At 48.5% G+C, this 17,576-nt stretch overlaps 2 protein-coding genes across 5 annotated transcripts; both read left to right on the forward strand.

The window, feature by feature from the left end:
* The first annotated feature begins 137 nt into the window (after nt 1–137).
* nol8 (nucleolar protein 8) lies at nt 138–7,307 on the forward strand. Of its 4 annotated transcripts, none has more exons than XM_061291721.1 (19): nt 138–182; nt 422–546; nt 741–803; nt 881–959; nt 1,032–1,191; nt 1,319–1,614; nt 1,695–1,924; nt 2,167–4,262; nt 4,401–4,547; nt 4,619–4,744; nt 4,818–4,905; nt 5,178–5,310; nt 5,414–5,494; nt 5,669–5,928; nt 6,030–6,171; nt 6,281–6,345; nt 6,629–6,711; nt 6,794–6,879; nt 7,038–7,307. In XM_061291721.1, the coding sequence occupies exons 2-18, from the start codon at nt 426–428 to the stop codon at nt 6,866–6,868; spliced, it is 4,245 nt and encodes a 1,414-aa protein (XP_061147705.1). In that variant the 5' UTR covers nt 138–182; nt 422–425; the 3' UTR covers nt 6,869–6,879; nt 7,038–7,307. The 4 variants fall into 4 exon arrangements, with proteins under 4 accessions (XP_061147705.1, XP_061147706.1, XP_061147704.1 ...); XM_061291722.1 differs by having other exon boundaries at nt 2,167–2,828; nt 3,201–4,262; nt 6,794–7,307; XM_061291720.1 differs by having other exon boundaries at nt 6,794–7,307.
* Nucleotides 7,308–7,559: 252 nt separating this feature from the next.
* Nucleotides 7,560–12,083, forward strand: gpr37l1a (G protein-coupled receptor 37 like 1a). The gene is made up of 3 exons (XM_061291724.1): nt 7,560–8,413; nt 9,285–9,680; nt 9,797–12,083. Exons 1-3 carry the CDS (start codon nt 7,817–7,819, stop codon nt 10,259–10,261), a joined length of 1,458 nt encoding a protein of 485 aa, XP_061147708.1. The 5' UTR covers nt 7,560–7,816; the 3' UTR covers nt 10,262–12,083.
* The last annotated feature ends 5,493 nt before the right edge of the window (nt 12,084–17,576 follow it).

The raw sequence follows: 17,576 nt of genomic DNA on the forward strand, positions 1-17,576 counted from the left end.
TGAGTATTAATAAAATACTATTTTATTGGCTGTTATATTTATTTTCTCTATTTTTCGTCATTTTTAATGGACGACTTTGATAGCGGAACGCTCTAACGGTATGGAAACATCAGCGGACTATAGTGTCAAACGGACCGCGGTGCCGACTCCTTTAAAGGTTGCACCAGGTGGTTCCCTGCGAGGTAAATATCAGCAGCTTTCGAAGCATATGAATTCCTTTACTAGTTGATCGTTTTGGATTTTGAAAAAGCGATTCGACTTGATTTGTTGATGTCGTAATTAACCCTTTGGTAGGCTCCGAGTAGTTTTGAATGAGGACCATAAAAGATGACACCTTTCTTGATTTGACTTATTGCCTCGGGTGGTTTCGATTGTTGATCTATCTATGCCGGGCTGTGCTGTGCTGTCCTGTCTTATTTAGCGAGATGCCGCGTCTGTACGTGGGCGGCTTAAGCCACTCGGTCACTCAAAAGGACCTGACTGATCGCTTTGGAAATTTTGGAAACGTGGAGGACGTGGAGCTCCGGACCCGCCGGGATGAAGAGGGTGAGCCGTGAGATTTGACAGGAACGTGCCTGAAAACCAACGGACGGTTTTTGCTCTTCATACAAATACCTAAACTAAGAATACCCAAGAAACAAAATACATTTCATCGTGGTCTTACAGCAATGAGACATTTATCTGGGTTCATAAAAGCTAAAAAAGCTTTTGGCAGAAATCTTATCTTATTTTCTTTGCAGGTGTTCCCTACAAAACCTTTGCTTACATCAACCTCAACATTTCTGACACGGACCTAAAAAAGTGTAAGATAAAAAGTGCAAGCTAAAGTCTTTTTAAATAAGTCGTAACAATTGTTACCACACTTTGTTTTATTTCTCAGGCATGAGCGTGTTAAACAAATCCAAATGGAAAGGAGGAACGCTGCAGATAGAACTAGCCAAGGAGAGTTTTCTGCAAAAGTAAGTGTCTTTCTCTATGAACACAGACCCTGTTTTCAGGTGCCTGGTGAATGGCTGGTCTTGTCATCCAAGGCTAGCTCGGGAGAGGGAGGCGGAGCAGCAGCGCCTCCGTCACAATGCCGACGACACCCACCGAAGGGAGCACAAGCTGCTGGAGACCCTCAGGGAAGCCGGCGTGGACAATTTCACCATGAAGGCGGCTGTGCCAGGCACGGAAGTACCAGGACACAAGGTGTGTCTGTTTGTGTGTCGTAAGATTGATCGTCTTGCGGAAAATTAAGTTTATCTGGCCTGTTTTCTGTAAATGGTGGTGGAAGGTAGATAGATGGTTGTTCAGTAACCACGTTTTCTCCACTTAGGACTGGGTGGTCAGTAAATTTGGTCGTGTGCTGCCGGTCATGCAGCTGCTCTGTCAAAAAGGCGCCAGGGCTCGCAGCATCAAGTACGACCCGTCCAAACACTGCCACAACATCCGTCGCTTGGCCCCGCCCACCTCCATTGCCGACCCTCCCACCCCCGTGGCCCAGCTCACCTGGCGCATTGACGCCGGAGACGACGACATCAGCAAGAGGAGGCGAGGGGAGTTCCCACCGTACCAGCCGCCAAAGCCCAAGAAGGCTCGCACGGATGCCACGGAAGCTGGGAACGACGCCAGGCAAGACGCCTTTGATGGGTTCTCCCCTGACGCAATGCTCGCTCTTGTTCACGTTTTCTTGACCTCTTTGTCCATCTCAGATCGGCGCAGGTTGTCAGCACCGCCGAGCCGGAGAATCGTCACCTGTTGAACAGATTCTCGCCAGCAGACAACCGACCTCCGGCCCAGAGGAGCAGACACGCACGTTACGAGGACAGCGACTCGGACGAGGAGCTGCGTCGGCTGGTGGCGCTTGAGCAGACTCTCCAGGCGCCGGGGGAGAACCCGCAGGACAACCTGGAAGTGGTGGGACACGACTTCAAGTGCGGAGGTAACGTCAGGTTTTTAAGTAGTGTTCTTATTTTAGCAGACTCTGAAGTTTGTAGGTCACAAATCTGAAGATCGCATTGACAAACCTGATCGCTTTGGGTTGAGGTACTCTTATTGATTGATTGACAACTGATTCATAATCCGATTAAGCAACAGCTAACCAAAAAAGGAGCAAACACGAGTATTGTACCGCCAACTGTGGCTGTGCGCGTTTGACATTTGCAACTCGGTCGGCAATTCCAGGAAGGCCAACCAACAACCAAGATGAGGACGATTACGACTCTGCTGACACGGACGAACTCGTCACTTTGAGAAAACATCCTCTTTGTCCCCGGAAGAACACTCGTCAGGAAAGCTCCCTGGCCGATCTCCACAAGGTGGCCGAGAAATGCCAGCAAAGCTCCGACCGGCGAGCCCAGAAGAGACCAGTCGGGAAAGCAATCATGCCCGAGGACGTCTTGGCCTCTCACCTGAGGGGCGGCAAGGACCCTCCAGAAATCAAGAAGGTGGCAAAGACAGAATTCAAGAAGATGGCAAAGACAAAATTTCCCGCCTTTCTAGGCACGGCCACTCTCTACGAGGAGGTGCTGGAGAAAACGGACTCTGCACAGAACAAGACGGACCGGCTGAATGCCTCTATGTTGTCATCGTCAGAGGCGGCGGCAGCCAAGAGCAAAATCAAAGACGACAAGATGACAAAAGCGACGGCCGTCCTTCCTCTGGAAGACAAAGACAAGGTCACCCGTCTGGGACTCTCTGTGGTCGATCTCCAGAAGGTGGCTGAGGAATGCAAGCAAAGCGCTGACCGGCGAGCCCCGAAGAAACCAACTGGGAAAGCAATCATGCCCGAGGACATCCTGGCCTCTCTCCTGAGGGGCGGCGAGGACCCTCCAGAATTCAAGAAGGTGACAAAGACAAAGTATCCCCCCTTTCGAGGCACGGCCACTCTCTACGAGGAGGTGCTGGAGAAAACGGACTCTGCGCAGAACACGACGGACCATCCGGCTGCGTCTTTGTCGTCATCCTCAGAGAGTAAGGCAGCGGCAGCCAAGAGCAAAATCAAGAAGACAAAAGCGACGGCCGTCCTTAATGAGGAAGACAAGGACAACGTCCCCCGTCTGGAACTCTCCCTGGTCGCTCTCCCAAAGGTGGCTGAGGAATGCCAGCAAAGCTCCGACCGGCAAGCCCAGAAGAAACCAACCGGGAAAGCAATCATGCCCGAGGACGTCTTGGCCTCTCACCTGAGTGGCGGCAAGGACCCTCCAGAATTCAAGAAGGTGGCAAAGACAGAATTCAAGAAGGTGGCAAAGACAAAATTTCCCGCCTTTCGAGGCACGGCCACTCTCTACGAGGAGGTGCTGGAGAAAACGGACTCTGCGCAGAACAAGACGGACCGGCCGAATGCGTCTTTGTTGTCATCGTCAGAGGCGGCGGCAGCCAAGAGCAAAATCAAAGCCGACAAGATGACAAAAGCGACGGCCGTCCTTCCTCAGGAAGACAAGGACAACGTCACCCGTCTGGGACTCTCTGTGGTCGATCTCCAGAAGGTGGCTGAGGAAGAATGCAAGCAAAGCGCTGACCGGCGAGCCCCGAAGAAACCAACTGGGAAAGCAATCATGCCCGAGGACATCCTGGCCTCTCTCCTGAGGGGCGGCGAGGACCCTCCAGAATTCAAGAAGGTGACAAAGACAAAGTATCCCGCCTTTCGAGGCACGGCCACTCTCTACGAGGAGGTGCTGGAGAAAACGGACTCTGCGCAGAACACGACGGACCAGCCGGCTGCGTCTTTGTCGTCATCCTCAGAGAGTAAGGCGGCGGCAGCCAAGAGCAAAATCAAGAGGACAAAAGCGACGGCCGTCCTTAATGAGGAAGACGAGGACAACGCCACCGGTCGGGAACTCTCCCTGGTCGATGCCCAGAAGTTGGCCGAGGACTGCCAGAAAAACTTCGACCGGCGAGCCCGGAAGAAACCAACCGAGGAGGCAATCCTGCCCAAGTATGTCCTGAAGGGCAACAGCGGCAAGGACCAAGCAGAATCCAATAAGAAGACAGGCATGAAGGTGGCCGCGACAAAATGTCCTGCCTTTCCAGGCCAGGCCACTCTCCACGAGGAGGCTCTGGAGAAAACCAACGCTGCGCAGAACAAGACGGACCAGCCGGATGCGTCTTTGTCTTCATCCTCAGCAAATGAGGCGGCGGCGCGTCGTTCAAGACTGAGCGCTCGGGAGGAAAAGGAGCGACAGAAGAAAGACAACAGCAAGAGGTTGGCCGCCGTCCAGCAGAAGCTGAAGAAGGCTGAGCAGCACCAGAAGCTCATCCAGGGGGCGCTCGCCAACCTGGTGAGTTCAGCGTCACTATGCGTTCACTTGTTTTTGCTAAATGCCCCGTTTTGGTTTGGTTTTCATCATAATAATGGCAGAGAAAGATTGCTGAGTGCATGTTCAGGAACAGGTGGACTGAAACATCCTTTCATTTAGGATGCCACCACGACAAGAGCGGGCAAACACATTGTCTTCGATTCCGAGGATGATGACGACGAGCACACAACGGAGGCCGCGAGCGAGACGGCGGCGCCGCGCGGTGACCCATCCAAGGAGGCCGAGACCATGGCCACCAAGAAGCGGGTGAGCCGTGCGCGTCGGAGGAGCGCGGGGCAACGGGCGAGCATGCTCCTTTTCACACTCCATGCCTTCAGGTGCGCGCCAAAGCGTCGGCCCCTCGGCTTTTCGACAGCAGTGAGGATGAGGAGGACGCCGATGACGAGGAAGACGGCGGCAGGTTTCACATTAGGCCTCAGTTTGAAGGACTAGCGGGAAAGAAGGTGAGAAGTTGGAAAGGAAAGGGCATCGATGGCAAGCTTGACGCATAACTGTGGACACGTGCGTGTTGTTTAGCTGATGGAGCTGCAATCACACTTTGGCACAGACGAGCGTTTCCGCATGGACTCTCGTTTCCTGGAAAAAGAAGAAGAAGAGGACAAAGGTCAGCTTTTCTGAATTTCTTTTCCTTGTAATTTGTCAATGTTTTGCTCCTAAAGGTCGAACATTTTTCTTTGTCAATTTTCGATGTGATCCTTCAAACTGAAAATGTTTTCCCTGCCTCACAAATTGTCAATTGTATTCTCCCAAAATTAGGACTGTTTTGTAATGTTTGGCGTTCGTCTTTCCTTGTCATTTGTCAACACCCCCTCCCCAAGGCCATTTGCTCCATTGTGGGCCATCAACTGACTTTTGTTGTCGTTTTCATTGACGCAGAGGGCAACCGATGCGTGGCGAGGGAGGAGGACCTTCTGGAGGAGGAGAAGAAGAGGAACATATCCATCCTTCAGGGGCTTCTGGGGCCTCGCGCCCACAGCGCAAAACCCTCCGCCAAGACCAAAACCTTCAGGTCGGCATCACATGCAAATGTTGTGTACCTATCCGGGTTTGTCAGTCCAGTGAGTAGCAACCCTTTTGTCGTCCGCCGTGTGATGTGCCGGCCCCATTTGCAGAGACGTGTCGGCGCTGCACTACGATCCCAGCAGGGACGAACACGCCGCCTTTGAAAGCAAAGCAGACAGCAAACAGGACAGGTGCGCAGCCACCATCCATCAAAAACTCATTTCACCTCACTGACTTCATCAATTATTCAACCATCGGGACTAATTTTTACATTTCAATGAATTCTTTAACTTTGAAACACACCTCACTTGCAACTTTAACTGCATTTGCTCCTTGCCTGACGTGTGCCCTGACCTCTTTGGCAGCAAGCCGGCGCGACGGAAGAAGCGCGAGGAGGCCGCCAAGCTCCCGGAGGTTTCCAAGGAGATCTTCTACCATGTGTCAGGTGACCTGAAGGCCATGTTCGAACCCGTCACTGACCTTGAGACAGCCGAGCGGCCCCAGACCTGCTGGGACCAAAAGGCGGAGGAGGGGGACAAGCATGAAGAGCAGCCCGCCCAAGAACATTCCGGGTTCATGTTCTCCTTCTTCGGCGACGACATCCAGACGTCAAACGACCACAAAGGTGCGTCTCTCGACTTGCCGCCATGTTAGATTGCCAAAAGCTGCAGGAGCCGGATTGATGTCTTTTCTTTTATTGCTCCATTTAATGGAACCACGGCGTAGAGTACAAGGTGGAGCTCATCCAGGGGGCCAAGGTGTCGCCGTGGCAACTGGACCCTCGCCTACAAGACAGCAGCGAGGAAGACGAAGAGGATGAAGATCCAACACACGAGGGGCAAAGCAAGGCGGCGCCTAAAACCACAACGTGAGAAAGAAACACTACGTGGAGCAAACGTGATTACTCAAGTGTAACTCAGACCGAGTGAAAGAGGAGAGCTCACGATGACGACGAGCTTGTTTGTTTTTATCCACAGGGAGGAATCTGTTTCAGCCACAAACAATTTCTTCTTCTTCGGCCTTGATGACAGCAGATTGACAGGTTGTGTGTGTCTTTTTTGTTTGTGTACAAACGCGTGTGCGTCTTTGTGCTTATCTCTGGCGTCGGACCGAAACCTTTGTCATGTTGTTCTCTTTGGCACTACCCTTCAGTTTTCAAAATGTCTTTTGACAATTTGAATGGCTCCACAAACATGCTCGTTGTTGGGCGTGAGGTCTTTCACCCGACGCCGTCCTTATGCCTGCGTTTGCGTGATGTGTGTATCGCCGTTTGCATTTGTTGCCTTTGCGTGATGCTGAACGCTTTGGATATTGTCACCGCTCAGAGGGTCCCGTGTGGTTCTGCCGCTCGTCTCAGCTGGAGGAGGAGCGAGAAGAGTGGGACGAGAGGCAGGTGGAGCTCAGACAGGTGAACGAACGCCCCGCCACGCTTGATCCGATCAGGCGTCCATGCTAAAAGACATCTTTTCTCTTTTGTTGTTCGCGCTCAGGAGTACCGCAAAAAACACAAAGATGCCCGCAAGAAGCTCAAATCCTCACAAAAAACACGAGTGCAGAAATCCTGAATTTTCAAAATGTAAGCAATATAACAGCTCATTTTAGAGACTGTGACATTAAAATGGTATATATGACATGTCTAAAGACAATTTTTTTTTTTTTGAGGAGGGTCATTTATTTTGTCACACCCATCCCAATTTGCCACCATGTCAATTAAATGACCATTTGTATTTCCAGATGACCTTCAGGCCTTTCAATGCATTTTCAAGATTAGTCATTTCAACAGAGATGCCTTATTTCAAAAGTAAATACAGTAATCCCTCGTTTATCGCGGATAATTGGTTCCCAACCACCGGCGATGTGAAAATGCGCCAAGTGGTGTCACCCTCTCATTTTTAACATCCATAATTTTTTTGTATATCAATAAGTGTATATTAAACCATATAAGTGCATATGTTATTATTGGAATATTAAATAATAGTTTCAAACACAAGGTACAACACTAAATATGTTTTTAGAACTCTTATTATAACAACTTTTTTTTTTTTTAATCAAAAGTGTACGTCCTGCAATTGCCTTCTGCTGGCATGTGGGCAACTTACGTGTCATCATTTATTTTGAATTTTTTATTTATTTCTGCGCTCCGATGGGTGTGGAGCCCTTTGAAATTCTTTTGCAATTAAGGGCAATATAAATAGCTTGAACTTGACATCTTTATTTTAGTTTGACGTTGTTTTATACTTGCTTGTCTTACAGGTTTGTGTAGACATGACTAAAATGACCCGAAATGGACAGATTTCCAACGTGATGGTTCATGACAGTAAAGCACAATTTTTCATCCTTTGCCATACTTCCGGTTTCTTATTTGGCCTTTATTTTGAGAGAGTTCACCGGAAGTCTGCTGCCTTCCTTGGTGGTTTAAAATTGCTCAATTATTGGCGCATAACTTCGTATTGACTTCGAACGGGTGGTCACACTCATGGACGTTTTATAACTTCAAAAAGAGCCGTATTTTTATGAGTGCTTATGTCCTAATTGCGCAGTCATCATCCAACATGAGCGCGCTTGTCTTTCTTTTGCTTCTCTTTGTCGGGTCGGCGGAGTTCCGAAGCCAAGTCCGACTCCCTCCCCCGCCTTCGCCCGGTAAGGCGCACCTCGGCCGGGGCGAGGATGCCGCGGCAGTCGAGAGCTCAGAGGTTACCGGAGCGAGTCAAGACGAGACTCCCCGGAGACGAGAAGACCCGAGCGGGTACTTCACGACCCCGCGGGTCATCGCCAGCACCCGCGGGCTCTGGTCGAACTCGTCGTCCTCCGGACCGTCGAAGCCGCAGCCCTATCCGACTTTCCCCGTGGCTGACGCCTCGTACTGGGCGTACGCGCTGATGCTGCTGGCCCTGGTTCTCTTCTCGGTGGGCATGGTGGGCAACCTGGCACTCATGTGCACTGTGTGGCACAACGCGTACCTGCAAAGCGCTTGGAACTGTATCCTGGCTGGCTTGGCCCTGCTGGACTTCTTGGTGCTCTTTTTCTGCCTGCCGGTGGTCGTCTTCCACGAGCTGACCTTCAGGCGTCTGCTCGGAGGAGCGTCCTGCTACCTGGTGCCTTTTCTGGAGGTGAGTTAAGAAGCAGTCAGGTAAACGACTCATTATGCCTTTATTCTTGCAAAATTCTGTCTTTATTCACACATAATTTACTTTTTCTTCTATAAAAGTTGTCTTTGTCAAAGTGTGATTTGCAAACTTCTGACTCCAATGCTTGAAAATTCTCATAAAAATAAAACGTTAGCGATAGGACGTTTATTTTCCTCCTCATAGCGTTGTCACTTTTATTTTAAAATAAAAATATAAACATTTGTAATTCCTTTTTAAGCATACAATTTGGAGGTGATTTTTTTTTAGAAAAATCTGAAGGTTATTCTCAACGTTTAAAAATTAATATTGTAAAGTTGTCCCCTTTTCCCCTCCAAAAATGTTTACATTTTGCCTCCTGTTTATACTTGTAAAATTCTGACTGGAGATTCATCAAATAGTTTTTTTTTCCTGATAAAAATTGGGATTTTTAATCACGATTTCCAAAATTCTAATTTATTCTGCTTTTGTCATAAATTAAAAACATTATATTTCCCATCACGTAGTGGGGACCAAACTGCTCCATGGGAAAACAAACAAATAAAATGTCTTTAATGTTTGCTTCTTTTGAATGACAGGAGGAGGCGGACAGCCTGGGTGCGTCGCTGACTCACCCGAGTAGACATTTTGGGCTTTAGTGGGTTTAGCGTTTTTCCTCCTTGTCCTGTTGTGAAAGGCGCAAATCCGGCTAATGAGCATTAGCGCCTTTGTCATGCTAATGAGATGAATCAGATGTGCCCATTAATCATCTTAACTTGGGGTCTTCACTAGCTTTCAAGCCAGGCTCATAGTTCCGCTATGAGGCTTTCGAGCATATGTGAAGTTTTGAAACGAGTGTGTGATGTTTGAACGTCAGGTGACATCCCTGGGCGTGGCCACGTTCAGCCTGTGCGCCCTGAGCATGGACCGCTTCCACCGTGCTACATGCCCCGGGCCCGAACCCAGGTTGGAATCCTGCCGCTCCATCCTGTCCAAGATGGCTGTCGTCTGGCTGGGCTCGCTGGCGCTGGCCGTTCCCGAGCTGCTGCTGTGGCAGCTGCGCCAGGAACCCGTCAGGCTGTGGGAACCCTTCGGCTACGGGGGCTCGTCCCCGGTGGCGGACGTTTGCGTGCGCGAGCCCTCGGCGGAACTGCCCGACGGTGTCTACTCGCTGGCGCTGACCTATCAGGAGGCCCGGACCTGGTGGATGTTTGGATGCTACAGCTGCCTGCCGCTGCTCTTCACGCTGGCCTGTGACCTAGCGACTCAACGGGTACGCTGCCGACAATCAAACAGCAACGACAACTTGCTGTGAGCTCATCGAGTTGAGTCACAAGCCTCAATCAGGTGGCGAGACCTTTCAGCCCAACGCCAATCTCGTATTTGCAGGTGTCAGCGCAGCAACCTGTCAAAGCACCGAGCAGGCGCTCCTCCTCCTCCACCTGTGGGTCGCCGACAAAGAAGAAGCATCATCATCATCATGGTCACCTCCACCGAAGCCGTGAGCCCAGGCTTCGCGCCACAGTGCTGTGGCTGAGCACCTTGCACGTGGCCTGCAACATACCCGATAGTGTGTGTAGCATGGCACTGGCCTACGTGGAGGCACCGGAGGGTCTGGCGAAAGCCGTGGGTCTGGCCGGACACTTTTTCCTGTTCTCTCGTTGCGCCGCCACGCCCGTGCTGCTGCTGTGCCTGTGTCGCTCGCTGGGTCAGGCCTTCCTGGACTGCTGCTGTTGTTGCTGCGACGAGTGCCTGCCCGAGGCGTCCGCCGCCGCCTCCACACTCTCCTCGTCCTCCCCGACGTCCTCCCCGACATCCTTGACGCCCGATGATGTCATCGGGACGCCCTGCTGAACGGAGCCTTCTCACTCAGGTGACACGGAACTCGCCATGTAGGCTTTGGACATTAGACCGGCAAGGGTTGCAGGTTTCGAGTAGGGCTCAAAACCTTTAAACCAGGGTTAGATTTTCAAATGAGGGCTTCGACACTAGGCTAGGGTTCCAAGTCTGGCTTACGATTTGCTCTTCAAGTCAGGGTTGGGGTTTCTAGATGTTCCAGGGCTTTCTAATGTGATGACCAGGCTTCAAAAGCTAAAGTAGAATTTGGAATAGGCTTTTAAACTAGGAATAGGTCGAAGTAGCTAAGGTTTCAAGGCAGCCTTAGCTTTGTTAGTGTAGTCGTGTACATGGAGGCTTCAAGACAAGATTTAGGATTTAAAATGAGGGGTCCAAGCAAAGGTTGGGGCCTTAAATTTGGTTTTTCATGTCGGATTAGGCTTTCAAACTAGGATTTAGGGGGGGTTCCCAAATCAGAGTTGGCAGTTAGTTGTGAGCCAAAATGAGTTTTGTTCTTCCACTCATTTTGTTACTTGGAGTCAACTTTGGATTGGACCTTTTTGGGCTTGTCTATCCTTTCTTTCTTTCTGATCTTCAAGTCTCTCAGCTTCCCGTTTTGTTTTTGTTCAACGATGGAAGCGTCACCTCCAAAAACGAAGGAAGAAACAAACAAGTGCGAGTCTTTTGCTTTGTGTAACGTTGCCACGGCGAGCAGACAGGAATTTGCCACACTGCAGACAGACAGAACATCGTTTTATGAAGAAATACGCTATTTTGGAGCGACATGCCTTTCCTTGGTTAATAAATAAATCCAAATCATATCTAGCATAAAATTCCTTTTTAGTGAGAAACCCAAATTGGCGGACTTTCTGTGCTTCTTCAGATTTTTTGTGGGTCCGGAGTTGCTCTTTTGTGGCTCGACCCCTTTTTTAGACATTTCTACCAAATTTCACTTTGCGACAATCTAGAAACCAATTCATTTCAAGAACCTTGCTGCTCAAATGACCTCTCCAAACACGTCCGCCAAATTCCAGGTTGTAAAGTCCAGCAGGCTTCCGGGGCTTGATTTCGAAAAAGTTCCTTGGCCCTGTTGAGCCAATTTTTGCCTGAGTATAGTAACAACTAAACCAACGTGAAGTTGATAATAGAATGTTTTCATTTAATGGGACCAACTGGTACCCTCCCCCAAGTACCACCACACTGAACTCTTTCCGCTCACTTGGAAAAAGATGAAGAAGAAAAGAAAAAGCGGAGGCCTCCATAAGAAGAGCGCTTTTGTTCAGGCCTTCTCTTTGGCCGCCCGACAGCGAGGCTGGAACAAAGCCTCATATCAGTCCGAGGGGGCCGTTGGGGTTGCTAAGCTACGAGACGCCCACCGCCACCCATCGCCTTCGTCTCGCTCGCCACACACAAGAGAGAATGATAAGCCCAAAGCCAAACTGCTGTGGAGGTCGCCAAGGAAACCACCAGGACAAAGTTTGCAATGTATACAATCCGAATCACCGCCACAGACCCCAGGTTCTTGCGTATTTTGTTGTGGTCCAACAAATTCATGCGAAGCTCGCACGTCAGCCTCACAACGGCGTTCGCAACGAGAAACAGTTTGGAGCGAGACCTTCCGGATGGTTCCATCCGAGGCGGAATGATCACACGCTGTTCTTGTGCAAGTTGCGCTTCCTGGCTGAGCTGTTCAAGAGGAGCAAAAGTCGATCTCTCCGCCTCGGCCGGAAAGACGGCAAGGATGTTCTTTTCCAGTATAAAGACGTCTGGCCGAGCGAGGGTTAGGGAGCCAGCCAGCGACCTTACTGTGCTGTCCACCTCCGACGGCGACGACGAGGAAAACGTGACATGAAACGGAGGAAGAATGTCGTGCTACATTTGATGACTTATTGCCATAATTGCCTTTTTCTTTTTACACGGCTGTGAAAGCCATGTCTTTTTCAAAGCCACTATCCTACAAATTAAACGTTGACTAATTTGAAGTCAAGTACAATGAATTGACTATTAAACGTGAGAAGTACAAGAAATAAATGGAAGGGAAAAGAAAACAGAAATGAAAGTACCGTAATTTTCGGACTATAAGTCGCACCGGAGTATAAGTCGCACCAGCCATAAAATGCCCATAAAAGTTAAAAAAAAAACATATATATGTATATAAGTCGCTCCTGAGTATAAGTCGCCCCCCCACTCAAACAATGAAAAAAAAAGCGACTTATAGTCCAAAAATTACGGTATGTACAGAGAAGCCCAGCGTGTGATCTGGCCTTAAGTGAACAGGTGCGCTCGTTATCTGGAAACGAAAAACTTCGCCGCCGTGGGCTCCTTGTTGGATTCAGGGTAACATTTCAGGAATTGTTTTGGATTTCCACATGCACGGAACCAAAGTTGTCCAAAAGTAAGTCAAACAAGTTTTTCTTTTAAACCATATAAGACCACTTGGGAAGTTCGGCGTCACCAATGTTTCCACTCATTCAAGATTCATTTTGGTTTGCAAGTGAGGCGTTTCTGTTGCTGCTTGAAACATGGCATCCATCGCCCGCCGCTGATATTTGCAAGTCGAGGCCTTGCCAAGTGTTATATTGCTTAGGCCACGAGAGGGCAGCATTGCTCCGCAGGAGAACAAATCAAGAGGTCAGTGGTTGACCGCAACACAACTTGTTGCACGTACAAGAATCATTTTAATGTCCCTGTCCTTGTTATCATCGATCAGCAAGCCTAATATTTGTAAAAGCCCAACATTTTGAGTCATGACCAAATCTAATGTGTGAGTTTGTACACATCAAAGACACAGTCAGATTCCACGTGGTTTGCAAAACTCGTTAGCTATCCCGAGTTCTCAAGGATGCATTTTTTTTTTTCAACATCAAAGACAATCTAGTTGTCAACCAGCTCAAAGTCCAACTTTTGTGTACTTGCAATCAAATTGGGTCTTTGAGGGGTGTAGAACGTGAAATTATCCAGTCAATGACACAAATTGTTTAGTCAACATTAGAAACAATTGAGTCATTTAAAAAAAAAACATAAAACTCACATCTTTAGTCATAGGCAAAACACCAATGACAATTTGGTTTTCACCAAACGCATTGGTCAACATCTTGTGAACATCAAAGACACAATTGACAACCAATTTAGTCTTGCAAGAGCCCAGTGCATGCATCCTTTGTTTAAAAAAAGTCAAAAACAACAGAAATGAACAAATTGTCAACTCTCAACCTTCCTTTTTGTCTCCAACTACAAGGAAATAAAAGTCAACTTTCACGCAGGAAGCTCCAATAAACACTGAGCGAGTGTTTAGACTCAAGACGTCCCGCCAGCCTCCCACCAGGACACGACGTCCATATTTAGACTGTAAGCCAGTGGAGCACTTTCTCTTTGTTTATGTTATGACAACGAACACACACACATTTTCTATATTGTTTTTTTTTCTGCTGTGTGCGTGTGTGCGTCATCCGCTTATTTAACCATCCATCATTTTCCACCAGTCCATTTTCTTCGTCCATCTATCCATTTTGCATCCTTCCATCATTTTACTCTTCATCCATCCGTCGATGTGGTTGATGTTGAATCTTGGGGGCGGGGCGTCAAATTCTCATGCAGTCTGTGTGAAAGGGGCTCCACTGTGGCGCACTGTCTGTCATGCTGCAGTCGTCATGGGAAGCCCGAAAGGAGCTCGGTGCATGTGCTACAAAGGCACATCTGCGCATGCGTGTAAACATGCACGGTGCGTGGACAGGAAAAGCCCGTCAATTGAAAAATGTATTATTGACTTTCTCGTCTTCTTCGGACGGCCACCAAACGACAAACATCACAACATTGCATTTATTTCAAGTCCATTTAATTGACTTCCTTCCTTCCTTCCTTCCTTCCTTCCTTCCTTCCTTCCTTCCTTCCTTCCTTCCTTCCTTCCTTCCTTCCTTCCTTCCTTCCTTCCTTCCTTCCTTCCTTCCTTCCTTCCTTCCTTCCTTCCTTCCTTCCTTCCTTCCTTCCTTCCTTCCTTCCTTCCTTCCTTCCTTCCTTCCTTCCTTCCTTCCTTCCTTCCTTCCTTCCTTCCTTCCTTCCTTCCTTGCCAGCCTTGCCAGCCTTGCCACCCTATACTTTCCTTTGTTTCCTTGTTAGCTGCTTTCTGACATCCTTTCCAGCTTTAGAAATGCATGGCGAAGACCAAGATGGATCGATGGGCCCCTTTGATGAATGGGGGGCCTAAACAAGAAGGATGCAAAACGGGCCCCAACACCAATTTCAGCAACTGACATAAAATGAGGCGGGCCAACATGACAAAATGCGCTAAAAAAATAAACGATCCCCCCCCCCATCCCTGAAATTGAGCAGGAAGTCGGCCATTTTGCTTTGAAGCTGTTATTTCACCTTGGTGCAAAATTTAAAGCCAAAAGCAGCCCCTGACGCCAGACGTGAAATTTGGTGGACATCACAGGACGCAATTTCAAACTTGGAGCGCGGCGAGGAAGATTCACGAGCATTCCTTGGACTGTTGTCCACAAACAAAGAGTTGCGAGGGCCCGTTTACGACCGCTTTCAGCTTGAATGAGTTCTCTGCTGCGATCTGCCCAAGCATGAACGCGGTGGCCAAGTCACGGCGCAGTGAAAGAGAGCGAGAGAAGATCAAGAATGAAGAAAGGAGGGATGGATGGATGGACCGTGCAGTGAAGAGATGTGTGCGCGGTGGCTCAGGGGAAGGCGTCATTCAATCTAAGGCCCGAGCAGAGTTATGGCTGCCAGTCAGCATTTCATTGTAGGCGCTGGCCAACGAGCACGCTGGGAGCAACTCATCAAGGCGCGTGCGCACACACACACACACACACACACACACACACACACACACACACACACGCACGATAAAAGCTCCCTGCTCAGCTTGGGGATTCACCCGTTGCACGCTTCCTCCGGGATTTGCTTGAAGACCCATCTCTCTCAATGCTTACTTGCATGGTGCTGTTAAAAAAAAGTTGAAATTGGAACGAATGATGTTCAATGTTATTACCGTATTTTCCGGACTATAGGTCGATCTGGAGTACAAGTTGCACCAGCCATGAAATGCATAATAAAGAAGGAAAATATATCTATAAGTTGCACGGGAGTATAAGTCGCATTTTGGGGGAAATTTTACTTGATTAAATCCAACACCAAGGAGAAACATGTCATCTTGAAAGGTAACTTAAAATAAAAATAGAATAGAAGCTACAACAGGCTGAATAATTGTACGGTATGCTAACGTTACATGACACAAACAACAAACTGAGAACATGTCTGGTATGTTAACATATTATATTAAGAGTAGCACAAACCTGGTCAATAAAGCTGATTCTGATTCATATGTTCCCCTCATGACCACCCAATTGTCATCCGGCCCCGACTGGTCGCCGTGATTTGGCCCGAAAAATATTCTCTGTGACGCCTATATTATTGATATGAGCGTGCACGATTAATTATGAATGAGCGAGCGTGCACGTCCCTTTGAGGGCGCTAATGAAGCACCTCAGGTCGCCGCCCTCCCACCTGTCAGCTGCTCTTCTTGATTCCCCGAACAATCTTTTTTAATGATATGAAGGATTGACATATTAGGTTAAAAAATAAATCGATGAACAAAGTGAAGATAGCAAGTGTTAAATAATAAAAATAAAATGAAATAAAAAATCTCTTTTTTTTTCATCTCACTTGTGCATCAGGTTTCGAATGTGGAGTAAGAGACTCTTCCACAATGCCATCTCAATCGTACAAAATTAGAAACAAGGCTGACTCCAGCTGAAAAATTTGCATCAATGTTTTCTGGATTCCCGCGGGCTGAATTTTTAGCACCCCTAATTTAGATTTTTCATTCTTCTCCACCCACCATAATGATTGAGTATTAATGTGAAGTTGTGATGACAATTTCAACAATTGTGACAAAAGAGATGAACAAAATAATCATGTGAGATGTGACTATTTGCTACACGGTGTGAACCCAAACAAGACGAGTTTGATTCCCTTAATTGTGGACGATGTGTGCGCGTGTGTGTGTAACCATGGCGACATGAGTGCACTTTTGTGTTGCGCAAGTTTACAGCCAAGAAGGAATGACGACAAACACCACCACAAAGTGTCTCTGCAGACACTCAGCAGGTGTGAGTGACTGGGTTGTTCAGTGTGTGTGTGTGTGCGTGTGTGCATGTGAGAGTGTGTCTCATTTACAGTGTGGACTCCATGTCAAATGAAAATGCTTTTGCTTCCACTAGTGTGCTATTGTGTGTGTCTGTGTGCGGGTGTTTGAAGTGAGTGCTAGGCTGCAGCATGCAGCGTGCATGCTAATGCTGCGCCAGAGATGGAGGACGTGGGAGGGGAGGGGAAAAGGCCAGAAAAGGCCCGCCTACACACACGCACACACACACACACACGCACACACATCGATGAATAGCAGCTTGCGATTGGACATCGGTCAGGTGATGTGTTGATGTGTTGTGTTGCAGGCATGAAGTGAAAAACGCCATCAGGTGTCTTGGCGGCACAAGCGTGGGCGCAATCTGTGTGTGTGTGTACATGCTACTCTGTCTCTATTGAGCAGATCTACACCAAGGCGGAATAATCAACTAAAAAAGCATTTGTTTCAACGAACCACGCCATAGCTTTAAGTCCACTTAGCTTCATGCTAACAAACAAAACGCCATTGACAAGCTAACGTACCATCAGAGTCACTTTGCTGTTCTACCCCTTGGGCAACAGCTATTTGAATTACACATGTCCGTCCATCCATCCATCCATCCATCCATCCATCCATCCATCCATCCATCCATCCATCCATCCATCCATCCGTCCGTCCGTCCGTCCGTCCGTCCGTCCGTCCGTCCGTCCGTCCATCCATCCATCCATCCATCCATCCATCCATCCATATTTCAGTCCTCATGAAGTCACACATTCTTTATCCTCTGCAAAGAATGATCGTTCCCACAAATGCACTGCAGATCTCATTTTGCTTGACTTTCTGCAAAGGAGAAACACCTTTGATCCATCATTTGTTGATTTTTGCAATTGCTAAAATCCGACATTGGGAGAAAGGATTCGATGATGAGATTAGAGCGCGCGGAGGTTTATTAATAGCGCTGTGATGAAAGGTTCATCAGTGCAGCGCTAATGATGGCCGAGCGGGCCCCAAGCAGTGGGAAGGCCCGCTTGGGTCCCCCATCCCTGCCCTCCACAGGGGTACGGGAATTGATATTGCGCGAGTGGGGATGGATTTGCCCCTGACATTTCAACTGCCCCGCTTCCGACTGCTCACGACAAACTCCTTTTAAGCCACGCTCAAATCATTTCACGGTTGCTTTGCAAATATCAAACGTGAAGT

Source organism: Syngnathus typhle, linkage group LG11, assembly GCF_033458585.1.
Source record: "Syngnathus typhle isolate RoL2023-S1 ecotype Sweden linkage group LG11, RoL_Styp_1.0, whole genome shotgun sequence".
In the NCBI taxonomy this organism is placed as follows: Eukaryota; Metazoa; Chordata; class Actinopteri; order Syngnathiformes; family Syngnathidae; genus Syngnathus; species Syngnathus typhle.